This window comes from Cyprinodon tularosa, unplaced genomic scaffold (assembly GCF_016077235.1).
Source record: "Cyprinodon tularosa strain WSP-4 unplaced genomic scaffold, ASM1607723v1 ctg71, whole genome shotgun sequence".
In the NCBI taxonomy this organism is placed as follows: Eukaryota; Metazoa; Chordata; class Actinopteri; order Cyprinodontiformes; family Cyprinodontidae; genus Cyprinodon; species Cyprinodon tularosa.
The window spans coordinates 426,036-439,377 of NW_024039463.1; the positions used below are offsets into that span (position 1 = coordinate 426,036).

The window sequence follows — 13,342 nt, forward strand, 5'->3', positions numbered from 1 at the left end:
TAAACCAAAAATAGTTTTCTGCTCCAACCAATATCAGACAGGAAGACTGGAGCTTCCAGAGAAGTTTAATTAGGTTATAGGTTTTTGGTTGTTAAGGGGGAAAGAAAATAAGCCTCCCTCCCCCCCCTCCTCCCCCTCTGGCTTCTCTAGAGTGGGTTTATAAATGAGAAACCCTCCAGTTGTTTCATAAGAGCACTCCAATGAAGTACCAAGTTCTCAAGTCAGATAACAGGTCAGTGTTCGGAGGATGCAGCAGACACGCCGGATGACCCTGGCCTTTATTAAAACCAATCTGGGACTCTTCATCAGGACTTCTAAGCTGCAGTTTTGCTTTTAGGCAGCCATTCCTCAAGCCGTTTTCGCTGTTACTTTAAATTGCAATCAGATATAGTTTTGCCAGTATTTGGCTCTACTGAGAACCACCTCCTCCAGGAAGGTTTGTCTACTCCCTGCTGCCATGAGGGGCCTTCCTCTGGTCTGGCTGTGCCTGTTGCTCAGCCTTCAGCCTGTGGAGATCCAGTCCTGGGATCTGAGGGCTCACAGACACAGGTAACCCTATGCTTTCTGAGAACAAAGGCTCTTAAGAAAAGTTGATAGGGATGAATCACTATCTTTTTTTGCTGAAGTATTTTAGTGCTGTATAACATTGAGCTGATTATGATAGAATTGGACTGAAGAGATCTGACTGTGCACTTTTAACATGCGAAAACAGCAATAAAACATCTTCCAAATAGTTGCTGCTCAAACCTAACAACAATGATAAAACATTATAATTATTATTTATTGATTATTTGCTCATTCATTTTATTTTTTATTTATTGGACTAATAATAGGGTGAATCACCAAGCTTTTTTTAGCTACAGTAAGGACTCAGGATTGTAGTTTAGAGCAGCATGGTGAGAAATTAGCTCTATTTGTGCTTTGTGGCAGTCATTGATGTGGGAAAAAGGTCCACCAGTAGAACAAGGTGATTCATCTCTGCAGCAGGAGGTTGAGATGGTGGTGCTGGTGATTTAGAGGGATTTGGGACAGGAACACATTTAAATACCAAGGGGCCAAGCTTTATCCTGGCAGCAACAATGAGGGAAATTACAGCAATATAAGCACTAACCAAAGACACTGTGGAGGGCAGACATGAGAATTCAAAGGAAATCAAAGGAAAATCTTGGATATAGAAGGACAGTCTAACAGCTATTCAAACTAAGACTGATGTTGCATCACACTGCCTCTTTTCCATCATGCCAACAGAGAACAGGAAGCCAGTAATGAGAGAAAGAGAAGAGGAGGTCCTTGTTATGAAACAGCAGGATTCTGATGGAGGGTCAAAGTTTTGCCTGTGAAAATAGATTTGAGGAGTTGGGAAGGAAGGTGGGAAGTATTTTGCCTTCTTCTGATGTGAGACAGCGGTTCACATTAATCAACAAAGAGATAAGGTTTTATTTGATAATAATAGGTGGTTCAGTTTATTTTAAGACATACATTTAATATGCATGTATTCATTCTTAGTAATATTTTAAACCCTTAAACTCTGTGAATGGTTAGTATAATATTCCATGGTTTTCTATCAGTAGTGTGACAAATACTTTTATTTTACACCACTATAAATGCAGATCCCAGTTGATTCATTGTCTTTAAAACTTTATTTAATGGATTTTCACTAATGCAACATCTTAAAGGACAGAAATATTTAACTTCCACCTGAGGATCATGTATTTTGGACCTAAAGATGTGCATCAGAAGGTCTCAGATTGGATTCTATCATAATCAAATGTAAGGAGAAGATAATAGCTCAATGCCTGCAAACTGCTTGGTTTACACTCTAGGTGAGTCCTAGTGAAATTATATTTAACAAAGAGGAGGAATATATATATATATATTTTTACAACCTTTAAAAGCATTTTTTTGTGTGATTCTTGCTGTTGTCAATAACTGTAGTATTAAACCTGCTAACAGCCTTGTGAAGTATAAAATATTTTCCATATGTCTTTACGCTTCTCTTACAATACCCAAGGTCTGACCAGAGAGTAAATGTGGTTTATATAAACAGCAACTGTTTATATCGATTCTGGTTTTCCTATGACTAATGTTTATCATGTCTTTCAAAGATCTTTGTTCTTGTTCAGTCACAGGAAGCAAAGTTAATCTTTTTCTCCCACTACCTTTGGTTTTTCATTTTTTAAACTGGATTTGTTGTATTTATGAAATACAACAATATCATATTTCACAAAGTGCTGAACACATAACATAAAACAGTTCAACATAAAGATCAAATATCAAAGACAATTTAGATGTTAAGAAAAAAAAAGATGTTTAGAAATTCAATATGGAACACCACAATGAGGGTAAAATTGTATTGATATCCGTATCTCATTTGAGTGCATAAAGTGAAATAATATAGTGTTTAGTCTTGCATAAGTCAGAAGAGTTGTAGTCCAAGTTGTCTTAGAGTAGCTTGGAGATATAGCAAATCAACCCCCACTGGTGGGATGTGAGGCTGTTCTTTTATGAACCCAGTCTGTAACCGAAGTTGCACCAGTAGTGAATGGCTGCTAATATGACAATAATGTATCTTAAAGTTTACAGTTATAGCAGCATAGAGATAGACTTTTCTGCTTTGTTTCTAATCAGTTACTCTGGTGTGCTTATGCATATATCAGCACTCTCCTTTTAATTGTATATTTCATATTGGCGGGCCATATGTTAAATGTGCAGGTATCACTTCTCTCCATATAATTGGTGAACATATTACTTGTGAGGGCAAAACTGCACAGCATTAATATTGGTTATGAAATTTTGCTGATAACTCACTGCTCTGGCTAATCTGTGTTAGCCATGCTAAGTATTTCACTTTTTCTCTCAAATTTCATCTGTACATCAATTTGTCACAAAAGTGGCAACTTAATCATTTTTCAGTGTTTACCATAAGTGGCCAAATTTATAATGTATTACAACAGGTCTGAATTACTTACCATCGATGTCATCATCCAAACATGTTGTATTCACACCGAATGCGATTCGAGCAGCAGGAACAGACAGTTTACATGCAAAGTCTATGTTAATGTGCAACAAGGTGCATCAAAAGGTCCTGCAGCTCGCCTCGAGCAGCAGGAGCAGCGCATCTTGATGCATCCAAGCAGCGCCTCGTGAGCTTCTATGCATCTAAGGCGCATGAAGCCCTTCACAAGCAGCAGATTCTGGAGCTGGAACAATTGAAATTTTGCACATCAACCAACCAGAGAAGCTAATCTGGGAGCTGGCAGGGAGATGGAAACTGGACTGCTCATGCAGAGCGCTATAATTACGCCACCAAAACAGTTTATTAATTCTAAAATTAACTTGTAAAATTAACTTGCAGTTTGTACCGCATACCTGAAAAATGCTAACATATACTTCCACCTTCAAGAGGTGACCGGGCCTGAGGCAGCTGGTGCTGGGGATTCCCAGTGACAATACACCATCTGTATGTTGGCTTCTATGCGGCTCCGACAGCAAAATAATATTTTAAGGCAGGATCGTAATAGTGAGGAACTAACTGAACAGACAATGTTTTGAGGTGGGATTTTTCACTTCAAAACATAAAAATACTTTTTACCCACTTATCATAGCAAATATAGTTAACATCTTCCTTTAAACACAGGAGCAGCAGAAGCATTAGAAACATCTGTACACACTTTAATTGACACTCCTGAGGAGCATCAAGGAAGCTCTTGAGGCACATCTGTGTAGAACCAAAAAAAAATGAAGCAGCAGATGTTTCTTTGCTGCTTGAATAGCATTCTGTGTAAACGTAGCATTAAGCATTTAAGGTGTGTCATGAGCTTCACAAGCAGGTGGCAGCTGGGGTTTGAAATTCTGAAATTTGCTGCTTGGCTCACTGCTATAACCAATCAGAGTGAGGCCCACCCAAAATCTGACACTGGTTAGTAACCACGATCATCTGACGGGAGTTGATTATCTGTGTGAGTCACTAACCTTGTTAAAGAGTTCAGTCCATCCTCTCCGAGGAAGTCAGGATCCAGCCGATGGACTGCCAAATGAGCTGCAGCGCAGAGCCGCCCAGGATGTCCCCGATGCAGCAACCTCAGTGACCAGGCAGGGATCCGATCCAGGTCAGGGAAACTGATCACACAGGCTCAGTTCTGGAATCCAGGAGTCCGCCGTCCAGTCAGGGGTTCCGATCCACACAGGAACAGACAGATCCAGGGTTCCAGGAATCCACAGAGCATGGAGGCAGAGTTCCATGCCTCGAGCAACAAGCAGATGCAGACAGGCAGATTCCAGCAGGAGTTAGTGAATTAGTGTCTCTAATTAACTAATCTGTGGACTCCTGCTGGATTCTGCCTGTCTGCATCTGCTTTTTGCTCGGAGCATGGAACTCTGAACCTGTTCTGTGGATTCCTGGAACACACAGTGCCCTTGTGCTCTGAGAAGGTTGCAAATACCCAATACAGTCCCCACAGCCTGCACTCCGGGTTCCTAAGCAAGACCCTTAACTCCACACTACTCTCCGGCTGCCACACAATGGCAGCCCACTGCTCCCCAAGGGGATGGGTTAAATGCAGGGAGTGAAATTCCCCATTCTGGGACAATAAAGACATTTCAATTATAGGAGGTGTACTATATAGATAGGATACACACACAACAAAATGTAGACTAAAGCTAGACATACGCATCTGAAATGACATAATCCAAAAGACTAACTTGAAAGGCTGCCAAAAAACAATGGCTAAATTGCATCAGGGCATTCAGGACAGAAACCTCCACACTGCAGAAGTGGCTCCAATGGATAACTGCTGAGACATCAAACATCAATCCAGAAGGCTACTGGGAGCAGCTAAGAACACTCAAAAATGATCTATGATCTATCTATGATTATTGATTGATTTATTGATATAAATGCTAAAATTCTGTACCATTTTGCACTTCTAGGAAACTACCAGACATGGGCAATGTGGAGTCAACAAGTCATCTCCATGTCATGTATTTGTTCTACCCAGCCAATTAACCAGGTGAGTCCAATCTGCACAGGTTAATTCACGGTGAAGATTGGACTCACCTCCTTCAGTGGCTGGGTAGAACAAATACATGACAGGGAGATGACTTGTTGACTCCACATTGCCCATGTCTGACCTACAAACTGACAAGACTGTTTTTGTATAGTTCTAAGAAAATTCTGTCCCAAAATAAGACTAAGCAGAGATTATTTTTAATACGAAGGATCAAAAGCAGATGCTCAATAATCTCAATGAGCTCAAACCTGTCTTTCATGTCTTCTGATTAATAAATCCAGCTTTATTTGATAAACTAATTTTCATAACTTACAAGTAACCCAGTATTATCATAAATTCCAACCAGCTTTATTTAGTTTAGCTTACATAACTCCTGCAAAACAAATATACCGCCTTCAATCCACAGACACACTTTTTAACCTCACTGCAGCTTTTCATAAGTTCATTTAATAATGTGTGGATGAAAGTTTATTTAGGGAGGAAAACAAGTATATATTTCTTTGTTATGAATCTGTGAAACCTTAAAATTATTTTGTATGTTTATAACTTGAAGACAGTTATTACTTTCATATGCCATGTAGTAATATAACCATTATGAAGAAATAATAACATATTAGGTAATGCCATTGTTTGAGTTTTATCCATTAAGTATACATTGAAAATACCTAAAACATTTGATGCTTTAGCCACCAGTGAAACATGCATTTGTGTTGGCAGTGAGGGCGCCCTATGCCCAGCTGGGGGAGTGATCAAAATACCATTCAGGATTAGACTCAGGATAAAGAATGTCATTTATTATGGCCCACTTTTCTTAACAAACCTTAAGTTGATTATTATTTCACATCTTCCTGTTTAAAAATAACTGTGTAAACAAGTGTTTTCTCTATAAATACTTATTATTTTTACAAAATAAAAATAGTTTTTTAGCAATGGATTTTACCATAGAACTAAACATTGGTGTTTAATATATTCACCTTATATATTCTTTAATATATGCATACTCTAAGAATTGCTGTGAACCACATAAAATATATATTTGTTTTACATTTTTCTTAATTTTTTTAGGATATTAGAATTATAACATACAATTATCTGTTAAAATTTAAAGTTTAACAGAGGAAAACCTATGATCATTAATACATTTTATTTCACTCTGTTCTGAGGATGAATAAAACAAATAGACGCAGTTGTGCCTTTGTTGCTACAGTTTCAACTGCTGTTTTTTTTAAGTTGCAAATCACAGAAGAACTTTCAAGAGTTTTCAGACCCACATTTCCTCTTTACCTCCCAGGTTGAAGAGGTATATGTGTATATGACATTTCATTTGTTTTTTTAAACCAATTAAAAATTTCCTCTCGGTTTCATTGTTTTATTTTTACTTCCTGAATTGCTCCTCAGCTATTATCATTACCATCTTGGCATCGGCACACTAAAAAAAACAGTTCGAATTACTCTATTGAAGTTAAAACTTTTAAACAACTTTTTGTTGTTGTTGGAGATGGTTAAAGGCAAAGTAGCACATATTCTGTTCTGGTTTTGTATTTAAGCTGCCTGGTTCCCAGCCATCGGTGCCAGATTATTCTTCAGCCTTTTGGTGTTGAGAGTTCTCTAGCGTTACTATAGTGTTCTGCTAGTCTGATCCTAGTCTGATCCTGATCTATTTCTGTGTTTGGACCTTTGAGCCTGCCTGCCTCTCTGCTATTTCATGTGAATAGTCACTTTAAATTCTAATGAAAAATATGTGTTAACACGGAAAAATGTAAAAAGGGTCAAGGGGTTTAAATACTTTTGCATGGCCATGAATTCTACATGAATTTCACTTTCCTGAGTCAAACCCAATGTATTTCATAACAACGGTAAACAGCACAGAGGTAACCTTGCCATGTCATTATTATGAGTTGCGTCCTTGTTTTTTCCCCATCATGTATACTAAGTGTTGCATAATCTCTGAAGGGTCATATGACCCTCTGTATTTGAACTCTTGAACGTCTAAAGAAGGGGGGGGGGGACTTACAAAGGTGTATTGTGATGTCTGCAGACAAAAACTCTGCAAGTCAGCAGGGAGGTTAGAATAAGAGTGCTTGAAACACACTCATGAGGAACAACCAGAATCGTCTCAGCAATATTCAGAGTGTCCATTCATGGCCGTAACTTCCCTGTTCTCTCCCTCTCTGCTCCCCTGAGATATATCAGTGCACACAGCGTTGTTGATTAACTCCAATTGATATTTTGTTTAAGCTGTGGTAGAGCCAGAGCAAACCCAAGCGTCAGCTGCTTCTCAGCCCTGTCGGTTTGAACCACTCCAGTCTGGCTGGGAAAGAAGAGCAAACCACAGGGCTTTAGGGTCTATATTAGGGACTCTAGGAAATGTCAATTATTAACCGAGAAGCTGTAAATGAAACAAACCATCACTTTGTGGCTGTGTGTGAGCACTGAAAATGGTTTCAATGGACAAAGCCACAGACATCACAAACAGATTACCCTGTTGGCAAGTCTAAAACACTTCAATGATTCTTTTTATTTTATTTCTTTACATATCCTCTGTTCAACTATTTCTGTCAGAGAAGATTTGGATTTATCAGAATCAGGTTTTAATCCTTTTCTCACTGCTTGAAGAAAACAATAAAATCCAGTCTTGCAATATTAGCATTCATACTTTCACCACTAATATGTAGAGTTTTTGCTTCATTAGCAAAAATGGCAGAATACAATAGAATAGAATGGGATAGAAAAAAAAAGAAACAGCAGCCTGTTCATAGAAAAATGTCTGCAATATTTTTTTATTGTTTTAAAGGTATAGTAGTGGATTTTCACAATTGTTTAAAAAGACCCGCCCTCTCCACTATATAAAAAATGTGCAGGCGAGAGGGAACGTCTATTAAATGCATGCGAGAGCATGCATGAGCCCATTTCTCCTCGTGCACACTCTGTTTAAAAGTTACTGTTTGCATCTCTCATACAAGCTTACTTTCCCAAAGAAGATTTGGAAAGTTTTTCTGCTATGTCAGATTTACCACCGGTAAGTGAAAATGGGGACGAGCACTTAGGACAGCCTTACGTAAATATATCACCGGAAAGATTGACAGTTAGGAGGACATCTTATTTTGATGATCCACTCGGAAAAAGAACATCCTCCACTATACCTTTAAACTTTTGTGTTGTTTTTATACATGTTAAACTTTCCTTGGTATGTACAGCACTTTGTGGCGGCTGTGATTGTTTTAAAGGGCTCTTTAAATAAGGTTGAGTTTAATCTGATCTCTTCATCCATTTCTTTCACAAATCTTACTGTAACTACTCAGTAAGAGTAACTACAAAAATGCAGAATATAAAAACATTTCAATAGCACGTTCACAAAGTTAATGTCTCTGACTACACAGATTTCAAAGAAAATTGGTCAAAACTAGATTAAACCGGAGATGGATCCTACATGCTAAAATATCAACATGAAACATTCAAATAATCAAAACAAACCATGTGTGCCCTTCAACCAGAACAGATTAGTCTTTTCCTCTTGAGTGGATCAGTAATGCTTCTGCAATGCTGGCATGTTTCTCTGCAGCCATATTGGATTACCTGTAATTCAGTTCAAATCCACTAACTGAACAAGTCATGTAACCTTTATTCACATACAACTAAAAAACAGTAAATGAACTTTACAAAATCAATTAAAATAAATATTCATAAATTATAGAACTGTCCTAACCATAAACAGAGTTTTTAACTCTTAACTATCCCCTGGACAGTTACACTTACCTTTCCAGAGAATGCTGGTGAAGATTCTCAGTCATCCAGGTCATAGTAAGTTTAAAAAGTCCCGCTATTATCTCAACCCCCATCCCCATACAGGCGATCAAAACATCTTGCCTGGTCAGCCAGGCCAACAATGCCCCCTTTCAGAGGCATAGACCAGCATTTGGTATTTCAGGCTAACAAAGAACCCAAACGACTCTCCTATACTGAGGGGCGGACCCGTTCTTCTGATTCGATTTGCATGTTTTCTAAGCCAAAACAAGTTTTTGGGCTACTCTATAAAGCTTCGAACTCAACGCTATTTCTGACATTTTGAATTGAAAAAGCTTCCTGGATGGGAAGCGAAACGTCTTCAAACTTGGAAACAAAGTCCAGTGAATTGTTTTTTAACTTTGTTGGACTTTGCAGAGAATCTTTATCATTACTAGTGTAACAATCCTTATCATATATGTAGTTGCAATAAGTTCTAAGTAAAAGGGCTATGTGGTTTATGTAGCATATATTCTCAACCAATACATTTTTGTAAAGAAAATAATACATTTTCCCCCTGTTTTTAAAAACTCATGTTCCAGATATGGTGGTGCCCTTTTTTGTGATGGACAGTTTCATAGACTGAGATTATGTTAGAAATGTTTGATTATAAATCATTTATGTTGGTGCTGTCATTATGTATATGTTTCCTTTAGCACTAGAATAATATAGTCATTTCAGTTTTTCATAAATCAATGGGAAAAGCAATGACTACACTTTGTTATTAATTAGTAAAATAACTACACATCCTAACCTTCTTTTCTGTTTTATTTTCTCCAGTGTATCCAAAATCAATAAAGAGTCACCTTCCCACTTCTCCCCACCTACACGGACCGATCTCTCTGCTGCCCTCAGTAACCAAATCCCTCAGAAAGACACAAGAAATGTCTGGAAGATCCCATCACAAGGAGATCCAACATCCCAGCTGTCTGACATGTCAGTTCATGGAATCAGAAATGCATTGCAGGTTGTGCCGGTGTGGCAGCGAAGGTCACGGGGTCGTCGTCATGCCAGCAGTGGCGGTGCAAGAAGTCATGGCCACCTGATGAGGGTAGGGTGCTACCTTGGTACCTGTCAGGTGCAGAATCTCAGCCACCGTCTCTACCAGCTTATTGGACAGAACGGGAGGGAGGACTCCTCACCGATTGACCCCCGCAGCCCCCACAGCTACGGCTAATATTGTACTGGAACATTCAGCATCTTCATATCTTTCAATTCAATTGGACCAGAGATAAAAAAAATAAAAAAAAAAACAGTAGTGATGTTAGATTGGAGATAAACTAATATGTTAACCCTATATGTCTGGTGTTTTTTTTTGTCGTTGTTTTTTTATAGTTAAGGAGGTAATTTTTATGTATTTTTAATAGCACTGCAATTGCTGAATTTTTTCTGAATTTTTAAATGTTGCAGCATTTGTAAAAAGAAAAAACAAAAAAACAAAAGGCGGTTGACAAATAATTTAATGTCAAAACATAAAAAAGGCAAATATGGCCTAAGAACTAAATCTGCAACGTTTGCAGCATCAAAAAGTCAAAAGCCTCATGTACAGTGGCACAGGGCTGCAAATACCATGCAAATGCATGACACAAAATTTGACTAACAAACAAAAACACAGACAAAGGACATTGATGCAAAGAAAATATGCTGTAATCACAGAAAATAGAGGGATCAAAGTGAAAACATGCAGCAAACACACGATGCTGATGCAGGAAACACATGCTAAGGAAAAATAATGTCATTTATACCAATCTGCATATGACTTTTTTTGTTTGTGTGACAAGTTTCAAGTTATCTCCATACCAACAACTTTGATTATGAAAGCTGTGGGCTTTTCGTGCATGAGGCCCCTGAAAAGGAAATGATCACACAGCCCACTGAAAATGAGTTTTAATGGCAGAACTCCTAGGATTTACAATAAATACATTAAACAAGAAAAATCTGATGGTTAACAAAGCTTTTAGAAGCACTTTATAAAAAATTGTAATACTATTTTCCCTGTTAATGCCCTTTTGGCTATTCAGTCTCGTAAAAGCATAAAGCTGTTAATCAGCTACGGTTTCAACATACAACCAGTTAAGGGCTTTATTAGTCTGTATTTGGTGTGCTGAAGATGCCAGTAATGTTTTGTTGCAGAAATATGGCTCTCATCAACACCAGAAGCACCGATGTTGTGAATGATAGAATGCAAACAAAAATGCGCTGTTATATTTTAAAATTGCTGCCCGTGGCTTACTGGGAAGAAAGCTGACATAAAGCCAACAAATACAGGCATCACCAGGTGTATGAAATATTCCTTGCTTAGTCCCAGTTGTGCTTTGCCAAACACAATCACACTTTGTTTTGGTCTATGTATTGAACCTACTTTAGATTACTGAGGCAATAGCTGCCAATAGAAAGAGGAAAAAGAGCAAAGGCATGCAGCCAGAGATTTGATGAACTCCTTCTTATATGGTATCCACCCTACTACAACACATTCAACCTATTTTAATGTGTGTAAAACAATTTAAACAAAGGATGTATTCCAAAATCAAATATCTTTTTTCCTGTTTTACAAAAAGTAAAAAAAATACATCTTTATATATTTGTTTTTATTTTATGTTGTTAATGTATTTCATTGGTTTAAAGATGTGATTTTACTGCTTGAAATGCGTTTGTGACAATGCCATGTTAGTTTAACTCTAACAGACTGAGCTAACATATTTTACAAGTTATTCACATTTATAAACTATATTCAGAGCCAGTAGCACCATGAGCACTACAGTGTAATCAGTTAACATCAACACTTTGTGAACAATGTTTTCTTTTTCTATATAAATAATAGAATAGTGCAACAAAGCAAAAATCCTACAAGTCTTTGGATAAAGCATGCATTTTGACTGTTGATTGTATTCGTTAAAGTTGGCTAACTAATGTCTCCTTTCAGCATCAGTGTTGTTGCTGCTGTCTGAACTTAACTGATGCCCCTAATCTCCAAAAAGCACATACATTTCTACGAGTAAATAAGTTGCTTTCAATGGTGAAGCTACAGAGAACAGAGGACAAGCACAGCTAACAGCTCAATCCGCCAAAATAAGTCTTAATGCTACTGCATGGTCTGTCTGCACACTTCTTAACTGAGATTAAAGCGTTTCTTACATTTCAGCTGAGAATTATGGATTTGGAAACTGTAACAGTGTGCAGATTTGTCTTTTTTTTTTACATGCAATAGTTTAAAGGTTTTATAGAGTTTTCTTTTCAAAATCAGCCTAAATGAGGCTGCTTATTATTTGTATTATTAATTACTCATTAATATGAATTCATTCACTTTAGTATTAGATCAGATTTGTACTAAAATGTGAGAGAGACGCATTAATGCACTTTGTAAGGTTTGTTCTGATTGTTTTCTTAATAAACCAATGGACTTTTTTTTTCTGCAAAGATGTCCCTTTCCAATTTTACATTTTGCAAAGCTCCCTAATTAAATCTTATAATTTGTATCTTTATCAACCAACAAATAAGCATGTTATGTTTTAATATATCACCTCATCATTTTAAAATTCAAAGATGGTGAAGGAAGAACCGACCTTGAGCTCCTGTAGACTCCACCTTTAGATAATGGAAAGGAAACATTGGCATTCAAAAACTTCTCAACAACTAAAAATGTCCGCATAAGAAACAATCAGCATGAGAGTTTAGAGTGAAGACTTTTAAAGCGAGGTGTTTTTTTTTTTTTATCACCTTTTTGACAAAGTCTACTAAAATCCTATTAGTTCACTTATTACCCAAAGCTATGAAGCAAAGTCAGAACTTTTGATCTACATAAACAATGTTTAATGTCACATAAAAATAAACAGTTTTTCCCCACAATGAATGAATGCCTCATTCTGTGGAGATGCCCAGCGGGACAGAGAGGCAGGTCAGGTTTGATAAGATGATAGATGGAAAAAAAACACAGAAAAATCCTGCAAGAAAAACTATTAGAAGTTGCAAAGACTTTAGATTGGGACAGAAATTCTCCCTTCAGGACAACAACTGAAACACACATCCAGGGAATGAATGAAGCAATTTAGATAAAAAAAAAAGTACATTCATGTGTTAAAATGGCAGAATTAACGTTCAGACTGAGATGGTTTTTAAATAGTTTATGAAATTATCTGACTAGATTTCCTCAAATGCCTAAAAGTCCCACAGCTTAAAGGAAGAAACACCTTTTAATTAAAGGAAGTTCTCCTGATTATGTACTTCATTCTTACCAGTTGTTTGATGGGTGTTAACTCATTAGTAGTGTCTTAAAACTTGATGAGGATTTTTTTTTTTCTAACTGGAAAATAATTATGTTATTACTTTTAAGGTTTTTTTAGTTTTTTTTTTACAAGACAAGAAACATAGCTTTGCTGGTTTGTTTGTGTGAATCAGACGAATCTGAATCAGAAAACGTTTTATTGCTAAGAAGTACTTTTCACTTAAGCTGAGTTTGCTAGGTTGATAAAGTGCTACATATAAACAAACAGCTGACATAAAATAAACCCTAAATCTAAATATAACATGAATTCAATTCAAGCTGAATGAAA

At 37.1% G+C, this 13,342-nt stretch overlaps 1 protein-coding gene across 1 annotated transcript; it reads left to right on the top strand.

Annotated features, from left to right (window-relative positions):
• Positions 1-194: 194 nt before the first annotated feature.
• On the top strand, positions 195-10,038 carry adm2b (adrenomedullin 2b). Its single transcript, XM_038268912.1, has 2 exons — positions 195-549; positions 9,573-10,038. The coding sequence occupies exons 1-2, from the start codon at positions 458-460 to the stop codon at positions 9,967-9,969; spliced, it is 489 nt and encodes a 162-aa protein (XP_038124840.1). The 5' UTR covers positions 195-457; the 3' UTR covers positions 9,970-10,038.
• Positions 10,039-13,342: the final 3,304 nt, after the last annotated feature.

Excerpts from the sequence above, each read along its gene's own strand:
- adm2b (XM_038268912.1), top strand. The coding sequence starts at position 458 with ATGAGGGGCCTTCCTCTGGTCTGGCTGTGCCTGTTGCTCAGCCTTCAG. Across the intron at positions 550-9,572 it reads CTGAGGGCTCACAGACACAG|TGTATCCAAAATCAATAAAG; the intron begins GTAACCCTATGC and ends TATTTTCTCCAG.